We start from the raw sequence: 18428 nt of genomic DNA on the forward strand, positions 1-18428 counted from the left end.
TTTCGAGCCCTGGCGCTCCTCAATTTTAGTTACGGCTGGCAAACGATTTTTGTATGCTAAATTAAAGTATTTATTACTTTAATTACTAACCGACGTCACGTATCACTGAATTTTTTCTGTTGTAACTTACTTGAACTTGCTAATAGTTTTAATGAACTATTTATTTTATTCAACGAATAATTCACAAGATTTAAGAATGTACCATTCCAATTATTGAACATTTAATTATTCAACATTTAGTTAGAACGGTACATTCTTAAATCTTGTGAATTATTCGTTGAATAAAAGAAATAGTTAATTAAAATTTGACAATAAGTTTAAAAAAAAACAATTTCATGTATAAATTATTAGGAAAATCATGATAATTAAACAAACGTCATTTTGAATTATGAGACTGCTTTCAGCGCTATCTGGTGGCGAGATTTGTAAGCGGCGATCGAAAAGTAAGTGGGTCGATCGACTCGTCCGACCGGTGGACGCTTTTGAAAACTCTGTTCTCGGCATTATACTCGAGAGATCGCGACAGAGCGGAAGTGGAGAGTCGTCCATTTGCAATAATAATACTAAAAAACTGCTTTATTTTAATCTAAAAGCGTGGAATAATTACAATTTATAGTTGAAAAAGTTATGTGCCGTGATTTTGTGTTGTTTACTGGAACATTCCGAATCGAGCTGTGGAGATTCGGGAGACTTTAAGTTTTCTATGACGAGGTTTGACGGGAGACTTTCGCTCTACTGTTTTTAACGGCGACTTTCGCGTATCGATTCGATTATTTTTGTGTGTAAAAGGACTTACGTGACAGCGTATACAATGATCTACGGAAAAACTTACGATATGGACAGTGAGGCGGTAAGAAAAACAAATAATCATTGTTCAAATAACAGAATTTACTAACAATAAAAAGCTTTCACAAACCATTTTGGAAGCAAAGATTTGTATTATTTATCAATATAAAAAAACCGGTTAGATTGGCATTAAATTAAATTTATAACCTGATTATTTCATTTTTTAAATTATATTTAAGTTTTAAATTTTTATTAACACTCCAAGTTTTTTTAAATTTAATTAATATACTTGAAATCTAAACATTTTTTTTATTTTATCAGCTGTATTAATTAGAATATTCTGTATTATATAAAATAATATTGTAATGCTTTCAGAAATAGTTGATAGAAAAAAAACAATACGAAACAATAATTTTAGTTTTTAATACCTACATTCTATAAGCGAAAGAAGGTTCAATTTTGAACAATAATAATATAATATGTGAATTTCAATGTTTCTGCCAGAAAATTAGGTACCTACCCACTAATTATTCAGTAATGTTTTTTTCCAATAGCCCTTTCGTCATTTGTATACACTCCATTTTTTCAGACATATATTATACTGTCATTTGCACAAAGAATGCAAAAATAATAATGTTAAATTATTGAATCCCTTTACTATATCATTATGAATTAACCTACGTGAATTTAATTAAACAGATAAGATAAATTACACAAAAAAGTAACCTTTCAGTTAATTCCATATATCAGAATGCTTAATTATTCCAGTGGGTCTATTCTATACTTATTGAACACTAAATTAATAAATAGTATCAAACTTAGGGTAGGTTTGTATCAAAATATTAGCACTTATTGTAACAATTACACGAAGCTGGTTTTTATTGTTGCAATAAGTGCGATATTTTAACAGCAGCAAGATATGTGCTGTTAAAATATCGCACTTATTGCAACAATAAAAACCAGCTTCGTGTAATTGTTACAATAAGTGCTAATATTTTGATACAAACCTACCCTAAGTTTGATAATATTTATCACTTTATCACTTTAGCGGTCGATAAGCATAGAATAGACCCACAGGTATAGATAGAGAAATATTTGGTACTGTTTTTATCATAATATAATATAAATGTCAGTGGCGAATGGTGGAGGTAGGTTGTTAATATCTGACATAAATAGTACTACCTCCACCCTCGCCACTGATATATGTATCTATATTTATACTAACTGTTTGCTGTATTAATTTGTTGAAAATATTGACATATTCAATAATCAGTTATCAATTCAACTCTCGTATTGTTGATTTCAAGATTTTTGTTTCACTTGCTGAATATTGATTGCATTAAATTTGGACAAAATTCCGTCATGAAAATAATTTTTGCACGAGCGAATAAATTATCGCCTCGTGTGAAAAAGAGTTGCTAAACAATACTTACATATATAGATAAGATGATCAATACAAGTGAGTAGTTTGTTTTAATAATATAATATAAATACAACAGACGAAAACATTATATTTTAGCCACATAAATACGTATAAGTAGTAGTATATACATATTTATTTGACTTTATGATTTAGTTATGATACTTTATTTATTTAGCCTCACTTATCACGCAACTTGTCTTTTTTATGACTGTATTGGTGAGGTAATCCTGTTTTTTAGTGGTTGATAGTGACTGGTAATAAATATCCATACGGATACTTACACACTTACACCGGGAATCACTATACAGTAAAGTTAAATCATTAACATAATGTAAATATTAAGGATTTTGTTAAATCTATGATATTTGAAATATTGATACTGGTAGCTGTTTTGGCTATAAATCCATCTTTAGAATGATTAAGATAACTCTGTTTTGTTTTAAATAATGATTTAAAACATAAATAACTCAAATTACGTAAAACAAAATAATAAAGACCTACTTAAGTACACTCCATTTCAATTGATATATAAATATACCAATAATAATTTATGTAAAACAAAGAAAATCTACTATATAAATAATATAGCGAAATATTTCATATTGTAATACATATGAAAATATTAAAACAATACTACACTTGTATTCACAGAACAGATTAATAAGCTGATATAAAATGTAAAATCCAACGACATGGTTTTAAAGCAGGGTATTTTATCACGGTTATGTCATAAAACCCAAATAAAACAAAGCGCGTCGACTGTATCAAATATTGAATGCGCGTTATATTAACGTGACAAGCTTTCATGCATATTATTATGATACAGATGTAACAATTGAAAATAATAAATTTCTTAACACGTGTTCCAATTCCAATATTTTTCGGCACTAGAGAAACGTAGCCTGTCATACTACATCCAGCAGAGCAAGCCAGTTTTGTGTTCCCTGCTTGTAACAAAATGTATAGTTTCTCAGTTTATAAAATATATTACTTAATCCTAATTGGATTCTTATTAGTCAACGATTAGAACATTTTAATTGAGCAAATACTACGGCGCTTTGTCGTAGAATAATATTAATTGGACTTGCACAATGAAAACATTACATTGAACGAAATTCTTCCTTTACAATGGTCGTGACAGCTTTAATCTGTGGGAAATACTTATATAACATAATATTATTTAACAATACAGGTATATACATTTTTTCTTCTTTAAGTGCTTGGTCTGGCCTTCCTTATATTGGCGATCTTTTTAGAGAATTCACTTATCTCTTGGACACTCTGACAATAACAATATTTTCTGTGTTTATTAACTTTTGAGTTCTCCAATATTGGGCTTCAATAATATTGGCCTTCAATATTAATTGCAGTATCTCGCATTTTTACAATCTTCGTTCTACCTGATATTTTGGAGTTGATTACTCCTCCGTCTATAGATACTCTATATATATTGGTTTATTAAATTTAAATAAAAATTTACATCTTAGTCTGATAGAACAAAAATTATTAGACGTATGTATGCTTTGACTAGTCTTTATCAAAGTATACAATTAAAAAAAAAAAAAAACAGAAGTATAGCGTCATTTTGAGACAGCTCAAACTATTTTATTTCACCAGGATTAATATATATTGGAATTATTCAGAAATGATACTTAATTAAAATTAAATTGTATTCTACAATTCGTTCATAAGTATATATTTCTGATCGCAAGTATCGCCCTTAATGCCAAGACATTTCCATTCTATGAAGCAACAAAGTACAATGGCAACCGTGCATGCTCAATTCATCATATTAATCGTGACATCATATTTTTAGTTAAGATGGTACAAATAAATCCCTACAGATAAATCTATCTTTATATTATCAATATGTTCCTTAACCTTTAATCCTTAACATGTCTACTTTTACATAATTTTTAACTTATGCATATACTTTGAATGCATTTATATCAAAATAAATCAAAAGTTATTTCATCATGTAATAACATATAAAAACAAGAATATTGAACCAATAGAAAAGAATGATCAATTTCTATACTCTTAGTTTTATTAAAATATTATATACATATCACATAACTCAAGTTAGGTCACATTATTTCAGTAACACAGTTAAATTTTAATAATAATTGATTTTTATTCTCACTATACAAAACTATTTCTTACATATCTATTGTAGAATGATAGTTTGAGTCACAGCTAAAAAAATCTTCATAAAATATTATGACTCAGATTACTAATTAAATGCCAATGATTTATCGATAAATTGTTGTAAGAAATAGATCAGGAAAGCATTATTATTACTGAATATTATGTTCTTTATTCTGCTACGCTTCCGTATTTTAAACTGTATTATATTACCATTAAACTGATTCTAATAACACTATTGTAATAATATCATGACTCGAAATTATTAATTGGATCAATGTTTCTAGTACTATATATACGTCGAACGTACGAGTAATCATTCATTTGAGAATTATTCAATTCAATTTATTTATTTTTAACATATTGTAAACATTACAAATTATAAGTCTAAGACGTTCACAACATGACATTTATAAACAAAGAAATATAAAAAAGAGATAGATCAAAATAGACATATTATATGGTAAGTTATTAAAAAGTAGAAATGTGTAAGTACATACAAAAAATATACATTAGATAAGTACAAGGAAGTACGCCGGATGAGTTAAGCAGACCCTATTTTAAGAATTTATAAAACAACGTCCACTTATACTCAACCTCACGTAGGTGGAATATATCAACACCCGAAGCAATTTCGTTGAACATAGTTATCGCCCTCCCCTGTAATTAATAATCATAGAATTACTGGAGTTTATTAAAATTATCCAAAATAACTATAACCATCCAAAAATTAGATTAATGAGATTATGCCTTAATTAAGTAATTTTACTATAAATGTTTTGGTATAATCTGATAACGGTTGATTATTAATAAAATATTGCGGTATTTCATTTTAAATAATCCTCATTATTTGCGGTTGCCCTTTTTTAAAATTTTCCTTTTATTTTTTACAATAAACTTGTATATGTTTTCAAAGAAATTACAACTTTTTCCTATACGCGTAATGACCTCATTATTTTTAATTATCACTTCCTTTTTTGTGGTCATATTAATATCACAATGCATTTACACCACTGGCGAAAGAATCATATATAGCAAATTTCGGAAGGATACGACGAATACCAATTGTGGTTTGTTGAAAAAACTAAACCTTTTGTTTAGCAATAGTCAAGTAAATAAATTAATTAATAAACAAGAATTTTGCACGTGATAAGTGATTAATGATTACACATGTTGTTTTCACTTTTGTCATACATTATGATTTCAAATCGAGAAACAATATTATTATTTAAAATGTATTAATTAGTGACAATTAAAATCAATGGCAACTATCATAATATAAAATTAGCTGACTATAATTAGTAGAAACGTCTGGTAAACAAAACAATACATTACAATAAATAAGTAATTTTTGACAATATTATTCTAATGATAAAACTTTTATCTCGGAACGTACCTCTTATACTTAAGTATTTATTGTGACTTAATAAATTACGTTCGTGATAGAAGAATGTATTGATTACACGATAAAGCTTGTTCAATAAATAATAATTAATATGTAATTTGGAAAATTGAGAGAAAAAGTTTATTTCACAAAAATATTTATTCATACATGAAATTCGAAAAAAAATTTCAAGGTGAATTTGAACTCGTTAATACCGTAATGCTATTATGATATTGGGGGTTTCCTTAAAAATATGACTCCTGCAATCCGTTCAGCCTTCGCTGAGTTAACTGCATATTTATAATCATTAATTAATTCACATCTGGGTGAAGGTCTCTCTAAGCTGGAAACATTTTTCTCGGATTCTTTCGTGCGGTGTATCAATCGGGTACATCTGCAAAAAATAATTATTTCGCCCATCCAGCAGTATCTTGGTTTGTCTTTCAAATTTAATGTTTCCCCCATCATGGGTACCACTAGTCTATATTTATATATGTGTACCCGTACATTAGATACATAATATGTAAATATTATTTTTATTTATTCAATACATCTATAATATACGAGTATATAGCCCAATCTGTAATATTATATAATATCGTATTTATTCTGTCAATTTAGCGTAGTTACCTATTTTTGAAATGTGCATCTTCACAGATGAGATAAAGAAACTAGTTCAATTATCTATTATAATATATGCAGCTGCTTTTTATTAATTTCATTGGAATTTCGTTGGAAGAATATATTCTTAAATCGTGTAAAGATGACTAAAAAACGTTCCGCATGTATTTAAGTACTTAAGAAAGAAAACCTGTCAATGAATATACCATTATTATTAGTAATATAACAATAAACATATCATTAAATGGACGCATGTTGGATTTTTATGACAAATTATATTTCGTTCGGCTCGCGTCATTTGCACAATCCGCGCATCGCCTAGTCACGATCTTTTTAGACCATGCCGCAGCTGAGGTATAGCCTTAATATTAATAATATGTTGACCATTGTTTCTAGATTAAAATACAGTATATTAAAGAAATAACAAACCCTTATATTTTCAGTTTTTTACAACACTTTCTATATTGGTAAAAAATGTGAAAATAGTAATAAAATATTTTACAGTTTGTAATAAAGAATATACCTAAATGAAAATAATATTTCGTAATAAGTCGCGGAGAGTATTGGTGTTTTTGTCTTATCTGTTGCATGCGTATTATCACACTGTGACCGTTTTATCTTATCATAACATTTCATTATCAGTTTATTAACTTCTGTTCAATATATTGATTACCCAAATCTGCTTATACAGAAGAAATAATTTATGAAAAATATCATATGGAATGATTAATTTATACAATATAGGCATAGTCTACCTACACACTATTGCAGTGGAGAAGGGTGAGGAAAGCTGTTAAGATCCACCTTAAATAGTGCACATTAAACTTTGTTAGTCATACGTATTTGTTTTCATTGAAAAAATTGAATTAAAAGCTGCGAAAATCAAACGAGAAAAAAAACAGGTGCGTATGACTAACAAAGATTATTGGGGCACTATTTTTGACGATCAGCCTACTTCAACCCTTCGCTAATGTAATATAGTTAATAGGTTGAACTCAAAATTAGTCTAGCTTTCTTTAATTTGCTAAAAATCTACTGTCTATACTCTACGTCTTGTGTGACTGTCCACTTACGGGCCCCAAACGAGCGGAGTTGTTTGCTCGGGTCCGACCCCATTTGGGCCCAATAGGACACGCGGACATGGTGGCAACCGAGGCCAATTTTGCGGTCTTTACTAAATTCGCCAGGGCGTACGGGGAGCGGGATACTCCCGACTCCCCTTGCGACTCTTCAAATTAAAGTCACTCTGATAGTTGCCATATAAATTAACATCATGCATTCGCACTTCGGTGCAAGGTTGCATCACCAGTCCCGTACGGCTCTGCTCGGAACAAAATGAGGGCTTAAATTCTTTGATCTGGCACACGTAAGGGTTATGTTAGGCGGCCGCGTACGACGTGGCTGCATATACATAACACACCATGTTTTACACACCATGTCTATACTCTATAGCTATGCATCCCATTATTATCAATAATAATTGTATTCAATTTAAAATTTACTATTTAAGTATTTACAAAAAAAAATTGTTGTCAACGGTTTATTAAATTTATTCATTAAAGGATTATTGCATATGTGGTCATCGAGATGCATTTTTTACACTGCCATAATTTAATAACAAAACTGCGTTCCTATGGCAACTAATGTGTGTGTGTATTCAAAAATATAGCGTATACCTAATACTTTTTTTATTACTTATCGATACATAGCGATTAAAGAATTTGAATATTTGTTTCACCTTATCTGTGTCGTCATAGAATGTTCTCGAATAAAAATATACCTGCTCTTAAGCAACTGATATGTAAGTACGTGTATACTAAACTGGCAGTATCATTTATAAAACGGTGAAAGTTATTTCACAACACTGTTTCTTGGGCCGTTTGATCGAAATATTTTACAGTATGAACTTGAAATGATTGTGTAAATCTTACTTATTAGTTTTGGCCTGTCACTTAAGTGAGAGTCACCTACTTGTGAAATTAATGATTACTGTATTATTCACGCTATGACATAATTGCATTACTCTTTTATAAAAGTAGTTAAATCAAAGGTTATTTTTAAATATAATATACTTATATACGTAACGTATATATACACACATCAAGTACCCAGTTTATAAAATACAATGTATTTCATTACAAAAAATAGTAAAAGTACATAAAAACAAGATTGTGAGCGAACAAAAAGTATAATAATTTTATACGACATTTACGTCTGAAGACTAAAATGTTGATACAATGCGACGTGATCACGTGCCAAGCTGATTTTGGAAAAACCACAAACTCTTTTTAACAATGTCCTTGGACGAGGCGTATAAGAACTGAACCGGTTACTGATGTGAGATGGATTTAGGCAATTGTCAAGTGATAGACAAAGATGGCTCTAACCAACTTTTTTAATGTTTGTTATTAAATCAGTGGTGCCAAACGTCCATAAAACGTAATCACAAGAGATATTGTTTTTAATTTAAAACATTTTTTTAAATCATGAGTATATTGTACATTTATATATTTAAGGCTTTTACGATCATGTTCCAGCTATTTTTGGTTTGATACTGTAGCCGATAGCGTAATGAATAAGAAGCATAGTGCAAACTTTTTTAGATTTTGGTTGTGAAAGACGTATGCAATAGCTTAATGAGGCTACTCTTATTGACACTTTTATTGAGTCTAGAAAAGAAATACCCCTCCCTTAATCAATTTACATGTAATGAATAGTGAAAGAATTATTTTTTTTTTCTTATTTATTACAAATTGATCAACCAATGTAGACTTTGGTAAATTCTCAATTATTAATTTAAAAAAAAAATAGGGTCCCCAATAAACTTAGTTATGCTTGTTCATATCTGGCATTATACTTATTAAAATCTATATATATGGTGACTTATTATATTATATTTACATTTTTTCCATTGAGCACCATTTGTTTGTTAAGTTTATATTAGCCAGCCTAATGGAAAAATTCAAATTTTAAATTATAATCGACATTCCAAGCATTTTTGAATAACCAATTTCATCGACTTAAGTGTAAATTCAAAGGTATGTACCTACCTACCTTTATATTTTTTCTATAATATTTTACATGTCCAAAATGACATTCCTAAAATTCCGATTGCGTTGGTGTGATTGTTACAAAATATTTCAATGTGAATTGTAATAAAAAATGAGCAAAGTATTGTTAGTTATTCATCATAATCAACCAAGCTGTTTCCATTCATCTCGGTTTTGTGCGATGAGTCGTTGTGTATTTCCTCATAACTTAACTAATTCGTCGATCCGATGGTATCTAGGTCTACCTTTCAGATTTTTTTTCCTCTTGGGTATCGCTAGATGACCAGATTTATCTTGACGTTATTTTTTTTCTTTGAACCACATGTCCTGCCCATTTTTATTCAAAGATTTTCACGAACGAATTAATAGGTTATCTTGTTTTTTTTCTAATTACATACCTAATAAGTCTGCATTACAAATATTTTAATATATTAATCTCAGAAAATATAGTGAATAATATTTTTTTTTACTTTGTAGCTATATTACCTATATTAATATTGATTTGATATTTTAACGTATCTGTATGGAAAGTTTTCCTTTGTTACCGTGCGTTGAAGTCTCTTTGCAAAAACTGTATTGACGGTAGACTCGCAAAAGCTACTCACTGGACATAGCGAATCTACATACACATCTATCTAGTAGTATCTACTCACTTAATAACGAATTTTTGTTTGCAATAAAAATTATCATGGGATGTCTCACAAATATGTTAAATCTAAAAGCAAACAATAAAGATAATATATAGTAGGTATACAAAACTTCAAACTAAAAAGTAAATCTTTGCTTTGCTTATATTTAATAGAAAAGATGTTTGGAAAATATACAATATACTGACTTCTCATTGGGTTATTTTATATAGGTACCTACTTGCATGTATATCACTCGATTCCATATTGCATACTGTGGTCGAATTATATTGACGAACATAAATATATTAAATGTTATTTCTACTTATTACATATTAATTAACATAATAGGTAAAAATGTGAATAATTACAATTTAATTCAATATTGAGTAGAGATTTGACGATCTATCTCGTATATCATTCCACGATAAATTTTCTTATATTAGCAGCTCTAATGCAGCTCCTCAATGACATCCAACTAGATATTAAAGGCTTTCAGACTGTCATTCTAAAATTAGTTCGTACTAACTATCTCGCATTGTTGTATTAAAGTAAAGACTACATTGATTTAACATTCATGAAGTATTATGCTCCGGTGTTGGGTGAATAGGCTTGAACAATCATCTTTTCGTCCGTAAAAGTAAACGTTTTTAGTAATATGTTACTTAAATAAAAAAAATCAGCTTCCTATATAACTACTACTTTACTACTTTACTATGTTTGATCCTAAAAGAATTCTGTGGGCACCCACAGAGTTTTTACGAGAAATGGATGTTAGCTACTTGCTCAATATATTAAGTCCATACTTTGACTCCAAATACAAATTGCAAAACAATATCTGTATTTGCCAAACTCAGAATTTGAACCTGGGACTCGCGACATTACAAGCTAACGCTTAAGCTGCTCGGCCATCGTGGGCGTTAAATTTGTTATATAAGAAGTATCGTGTCCAGTACATACCTATTCCTGGGTACAATAATAAATAACTATTTATGAATCTTTTATAAAAATGTATGCTCTATATTTTATCATTAAAAGATATAAAATATTCTCAGCTAAAATGGCGAGAAAGATTTTGTGGAGAAATGAGTTTTGTTTAAATTAAAAAAAAGAAAGTAAGTAAATATAGATACCTACGTATTTATATGCAATCAAAATTGATTATATTTCGCTCTCCTGTAAAGTTTCGAATTGTCAATTATGGCTTAACACAATCGATATAAAGTGGGTACGATAAAGTCTGTAATAAATCGTGGATAAAAAGAGCACAGGTAAAACGGCATGTAATAGTAATGGGAAATTGAATGATATAACAAAATATTGTTATTGTTTTTTAACAATGGTACGTAGGTACATACACAATCGTGAGACCCCCGCTGCGATACAAGGCAAATCAAATGTCAGAGATGACACAGTTTGGCTAACAAAACGAATCGTCTTTTAAAATAAAGGTCAAAGATGTTCCGATTGGAGAACGATTTTCTTTTTTATTCCATGACTAAATGAAGCGCCAGTATTTTTTTTTTTGAAAAATAAATTATGAAAGGGTAATCCCTTCGTCAGAAACCTTTATTTTAAACATGTATCATAATATTAATATTTTTAATACTAGACTATCAGCATGCAAATAGCTAGTATTTTAAAAAAAAGCATACAGATAAGTACATAAATACATAGTATTTTTAAGAAAAGTATTTATTAAATTAAATTTAAATTAGTATGACAATGTTAGGTTAAATTAATCTCTTATTAACTTTATTATTAGTATGTAAAAATACATTATTTAAAAATGCTCTAAAATATATTTAAGTATTGAAAAAATCATTGAAAATGACGTGGACCTGGTAGGATTTGAGCTTATGGTGTTCATTTTCCAGGAAAGCCTTCTAATCCAATTACAAAGTTGCTGATGCAGGAGTCTTTAGTGTGTTATTTTTCTTAGTGTAGGTTTTTTTAATTGGTATATATTGCAAGTTATCTACTTTAATCCTTCTCATTTATTTATAAAAATTCAATAAATATATAATACATGTAGAAATTATATCAAAAAGGACATCAGCTAAAAAAATCAATTGAGTGAACGTACTATTATTTATGTTAATAAAAAATATATTTTTGATTTGTACGTAAATACGTTATGCATATTTTGCACTAAGACCCAATCATTTTTCCCTTATGAAACAAATTAAATACATATAGGTATACTAACTTCATTTTGACGAATTTTTACATTGACTTAAGGGGGGACATGCTCAGCATACGTCAAAATGGAGCTTTTATACTATATTAAAAGCATGATCCTGGACATTCCTTAAACGTTGTAGATAATCCATTTACATAATTTTGAAGTCTTATTATTCTTAATATTTATTTTAAATATATGATGACTGTATAAAGTATTTTTATTACATAAAATAGTATTCTTTTAAACCTCTCGCTCTGATGTTTTAGAATATAGTCATATTTCAGTACGTCCATGTGAAGTGGTGTTAAGATTTTTTTATATTTATTAATTTTTAAAAGCACTTATAAAACTATAAGTAAAATTTATGTTGACATTATTATAGTGAAGTATTTACAATAAAAAATTATATTGATAATCTCTGTGATCCCAAACTTGACAAGAATTAGGCATTTTATTATTCAAAAAATGGGCAAGATTTACACATTTAAAGATACTTTTAAAGATACTTATTATAAGTTATGTCTTTGACCATTCAAATATGATAAATATTCTACGAATAATGTTTGCTTTACAATAATTATTGACCTAAGAATAAGGTAGTATTTTTTTGAAATACGCCATTTCTATTGGCATTTCCCAGTGGCTAAGCTACAACATACGGCCGTAGCCATAAATTGACAAACGATAAATGAAGTAGGGAGTAAGATCATGTTAACGCGCGTGTTTGAACATGTACCTAACAGTACAATATGTTGTATAATTAATAGCTTTAGTTGACCTACGAGTGTAACAAATGTACGTCGTACAGGGATCACTAGAAAAATTAGCGCGTACAAAACATTTAATGAATTACATTATTCATATCACCAATACCTGTATTATGTAGTATTGAAACAAACCGCTGCTTTTCAATAGTAACTTAAAATATACTGTCAATGAGTGTAATTAAGAGAAAAACAACATGTCAGAGTTATCGCATCAGAAACCTGTTGCATTTTCAAGGTATGGCGCTTATTAACTGTCTTGTTTGTCGTAATTATAATTACTCAACTCTGAGCAAATATAAAATTTTCATTCATCGTTGGAAAATTACGTATATCAATTTGAATGAATGACTACTAATGTAATTAATATGCTATTACTATACGTAAATGTACGTAAGCATTACTCACAAATATACACCAGGAATACTTTTCAGACTTAAAAATTACGTATTCATAATAAGTTCATATAAATAGCTCTATTTTACAACGTTTTTATTAGTTCGTATTCATATTTGTCCGGTACAAATCTTGCAATCGATTTTAACTAACTTTCCGACTAGCTAGACATTTGAAACTTTTAGAACATATCAGAACACGATGCCAATGCATTTTTTAATACTTTTAGCCATTTTTAAGTAGAATTAAATTCATTTTCAGTTAATTCTGTTTTGTATGAAAAGTTATGTCGGAAGAAATCCGTAATCCAATCCATTATTATTAGTTGCTAGGGTCTTAACTACTAAATTATTAATATATACCTGCGTTACTATGGAAATCAATATGAGTGTCAAAATGACATTTCAGTATTATTTCTATCAAATACACTTTTTTGATCGTTTAAGCTAGTTAAGTCAATTTATATGATTTAACAGAAAATTTAAAAACGTTTTAAGTACATAAAAGTTCTTTTCATTTTGTAATAATTTTTGATAACATCAGCTACATCAAGCTAATAAATCAAAATATAAAACAATTTTGAATGTAGTAAACTCAGATAAACATTGCCAATCGCAACTGTAGTAAGTACACTTAACAATGTCTTTATTACACTCCAGCTTCGGAGTACCTATAGGACTTCCAAAAGGTCACGACGATTCCATTGGACGCTACATCTACTTTATTTATAAGACTCTTGTCGACAAAAAAATATCGTCAACCAGACAAAACTAAATGTATGTCGATAAACAATACTAATTTAATTTAGATTTGTAACAAAAGTGAGAATAATAGTATAAAAGATGATTGTTTATAAATATTTAAAGGATATATAGGTATATCGTCACCTTAATACTACAACTAGATAACTCTGATTTGGTCATTGTTGGGAAAATGAAATTTAAGCTTTACTTGATTTACATAAATCTAGGCCAAAATTACTATTTATAATAAAAATGGAAAATTATGCTCGTCTAATTAGGAACAATTAAATAACATTCAATTATTGTATGAAAAAATATTGTAGGTATATTATTTTATATATTTAATGCATTTATGATTTTAAAGTTATCTAATATTTTCAAACTAATACAGTTCTCATTAATTTCTGACTCAAAAACAGCAAAAAAGTTATCTAGTTGTAGTATTGAGGTGAAGATATATAATAAAATATAGTGTTTCCCATAATTTGGTATGTTAAATTGCATTTTACGTACCTTACTTTTTTATAATTATGTTCTATTACAAAAAAGGGAATTTTTACATTATTTTGAAACACCGTGTTGGATATCATAAAATTATACTGATAGCTTTTAATGAATAACTATATAAACTCACGCGGTAAAATGGTGAAGTTATTGGCATAGTGTTTAATTGAAAAAACGGTTTTGCATGCTAAAATTCGGAACATACTTCTTTGATAGGTAAAGTTTAAAAGTATTTCGGTAATTCGTTCCACTAAGTTTATTTTAAAATTATTAGCGTTGTAAAAAACATAATTACCAAGTAACAACTGCTTGGCAACAAAAAATACAATCAGTGTAGATACTGTTTAAAAAAATATTTAATAAGTTTATCTATGCGATATTATTGTTGACGACGTAAGGTTAATGTGTGGTTTAAAATTGGTCCCATTGTCATGAATTTTGCAGTGGCAACATGAAAAAATATATTATGACTTGCGTTTATTTTTATTGTATTCAAAAGTTTATAATAATATTATATACTATAATTGCCATAATAAAGATTGAACTAACTAAAAAATTAAAATTAATTCTAAATACTTGTTTTTGTAATTAGCATTATTCGAATGCCGGAGATAAGAATTTTAGTATGTTATTTCCATATCATATTTTATAATAATTACTACAATAAAAATTGAAACAATTCAAAAAACTTATCTCACAATATTAAATATAATGTCTGATACTCTAATGTGCAATTAATATTATTCAAATCCCTGAGACTAAGAAGGATTTCAGTCTGAAATGTAGCAAATGATAACCATTCTCGTAAGAAATTTAATATTTGTAATATTATTTTATGGGGAAAAAGGCTGAATAAAAGGGTTACCAATATTATATATGTATATTAAGTGACAAATGCGAATTATTATAATACAGTTTAGTAAATAGTACGCAATTCTTATAATTTATTAACTATTAAGTTTATAATGTTTACATAGCCAATATCTATTTAGACGTAAGCATATGTATTTAAAACATCGTGAAAATGTGTCTAATTTTTGGTAGATATTTTAGTAATTAATATGTTCGAAACTTCCAACCCACATAAAACAAACAATTTGCCAATTTTAATTCATTTTGATATAAATATGAGTTACGCCTATAAATTGCATGACGGTATAGTATAGATCGGTAGATTTACGAGTTTTTTTTTAATAGACGGGCATGAATATAATGATTATTCGTCTTCTGTCATGTCTTCTCTTTCCAATCATGCCTTAGCATGATGGTGTCGGCATTGTGTTCAAACATATCATTGATGATGCAGTTGGTTGCAACGAACCGATAGATCAAAACATGTTCCGCTGTTCACTCGGCGCCATATTTACAGTTTAAAGGATCATCAGAGAATCTCTATACCATATTCTTTTTAGTTCTAGTTATTCCGGTTTGGATTCGATTCATCGTCCTCCAGGTATGTGTCTGATATTTTTATCCACTTTGCCATTATTTTCACCGCAGGCGACTCCATAATCTTCTTGGATAAAATAAGGAAGGTTTTCCTGGATTTTAGGCATGGTTGCGCTGATATATTATATCCATATAGTGAATGCCTTTCTTCACACAGTTGAGAGCTGTGTTATGTACGTTGGCGGTCACTTCTCTACGGTTATCTTTTAATGCAATTCCAGCCAGAGTGCGCATTTTTGCAACAAGAATCGGTTTCAAGCATTCAGTTAGTATGCGACAGACATCAGTATTCAGGGATGTATCTACCTTTTTATATGATGTGAACGGTTTCATACCAGTCGAAAATACGGTGCATATCACAACTGCCTCCACGTTGAGCTCTTTTCTCGCAATTATGTTCTTTTACGATGAAAGCTGCTAACTACAGTCATGGATGGTTTGGGCATTAATGCATTGAACCTTATTCATCCAGTGCTCTTAGCACATTCATATAAATATTTATTTTAATATTTGGTGACTTTACATATTGACATTAATATACGGGTAATTATAATAATCATTTCATTAATTTTCCAAAGAAATTAAAAATATCAATAACCAAAACTATCTTGATAATATATATCAAAATTGAAGATCCACTTTCAAATATAAAATTTATTTTGGACAGGCAAAACCAATCATTTTATCAACGCCTTAATATAGTAATATAAAAAGATAGTAGCTTATTTTACACATACGGCCTCAACATTAATCATAATAATACATAATTCTCCACTAAGTAACACTTTTTACAGTATTTACAATGTACAAAACCATTAAGTATATGATTACTATTGGTGAACGACAATAATAATTATACATGTGATTATATAATCAAATAAAATGTGCGTGATTTTGTATAATTATGTTTGATTATATCACCATTATAAAAGAACTAAACGTAGTATGTATATTGTATATATAATACGTTTATATATGTCGATGGAATAACCCTTGTTGGTTTATAAATACACTATTGCAAAGTTCTATCATCCTACGTCAGTACGTGGGTATTGCAAATATTTATATTACCGTGTGACTAATCTAATGATTTTTTTTATAACAATAAACGGGGTTTGCTTTATTTGTCGATATAATCCAACGTAATGACAGTTCGAATAGGTGGGCGCATCAGGCACTCTGCGCGTTTGATGCTTGGAAATACTCTTGCGGTTTGAATGGGGTTTTCAAAGATGCAAACAAAACCATCTCGTCGATCATATTGGATGTATTAAATAATGAAATCTATTTATAACTATTTCAACTCGAACAAAAAACGATAAGTATATGGTGGTGGAATATGAATAGAGTGGTTACGTAATACTTAGCTTACGTACTTAACAATTCTTTTAAAAAATATATTTATTGGTGGTTTAAAATACGATTAAGAATTATTTTCTTGGCTGTAAAGTTAGATATAATTGTAAAAGTTGATCGTATTATAACACATTGCATTGTTAATGATTTTATAATCACTCAAATTATTGTTTGTCATGTTGAATTTCAATTGATTGTTAAGTTTTGAAATATAATGCTAAATTAGTTGAATTTTAAATTAAAATAAGTATTGTTTTTTTATCCAACAAATTGGTTTATTAAATTATTAGCAAGTGCAATTAGTATTCGAATGTCAGTTAGTAATAAGGGAACTTAATTGATACCTTGGCTTAAAACACAAAAAACCAATATCAAAAATTAACGCAATTTGATAAGTATTTTATATTATAACAACTACTAGTTAATGTCATAACAAGAATATGGGAAACATGTAGCTTTATTGGGGAAGCATATTGGCGCGAATCCAGTGATTTGTGGTATATAATTAACTGAGGTGTTTTATAATTATGTAAGTATATTTACTCTTCACATTTTATTTTATACAAATTAAGAAGTGTAGAGTATTTTTAATCAAATCTCTGGAGATAAGAGAAAATAGTTTGTGTTGATCAAATATACGTAATATAACATGCAACTAGCATCTATTAGCATTATTGTTATACTGAGTCTACGTAATACGCTTACAAAATTCATTTATTTTCAGGCAAAATCGAACTGCTTAAGCTGTTTAATATGCTTGTTTTATATTACAGTAAATACCAAGTACTTACTTGGTATTGTATTATTAATAATGAAATTTGGCCAATTGAATAAAGTACCTACACACATTAGCAGGGGCGGCTCTACCTTAAGGGTTCGTAGGGACCATCCCCACATCATTATGTCAAAAATACAAGTTCGATATTTTTATCACTGTCACAATAAACCATACATATTTACATGATTAAATTAAATATTTAATTTATTTTATCATAT

General features: G+C 28.6%; 1 protein-coding gene across 1 annotated transcript in view; it reads left to right on the top strand.

The window, feature by feature from the left end:
- The first annotated feature begins 502 nt into the window (after positions 1-502).
- Positions 503-18428, top strand: part of LOC147063879 (DNA-binding protein D-ETS-4-like) — a 79016-nt gene continuing 61090 nt past the window's right edge. The window contains exon 1 of the mRNA XM_085959296.1: positions 503-850. Coding sequence (XP_085815422.1) covers positions 812-850 — 39 coding nt within the window. The 5' untranslated portion in view covers positions 503-811. The remainder of the gene's footprint in view (positions 851-18428) is intronic.

Source organism: Rhyacophila brunnea, unplaced genomic scaffold, assembly GCF_057557595.1.
Source record: "Rhyacophila brunnea isolate RB1 unplaced genomic scaffold, BYU_Rbru_1.0 scaffold_8, whole genome shotgun sequence".
Classification (NCBI taxonomy): Eukaryota; Metazoa; Arthropoda; class Insecta; order Trichoptera; family Rhyacophilidae; genus Rhyacophila; species Rhyacophila brunnea.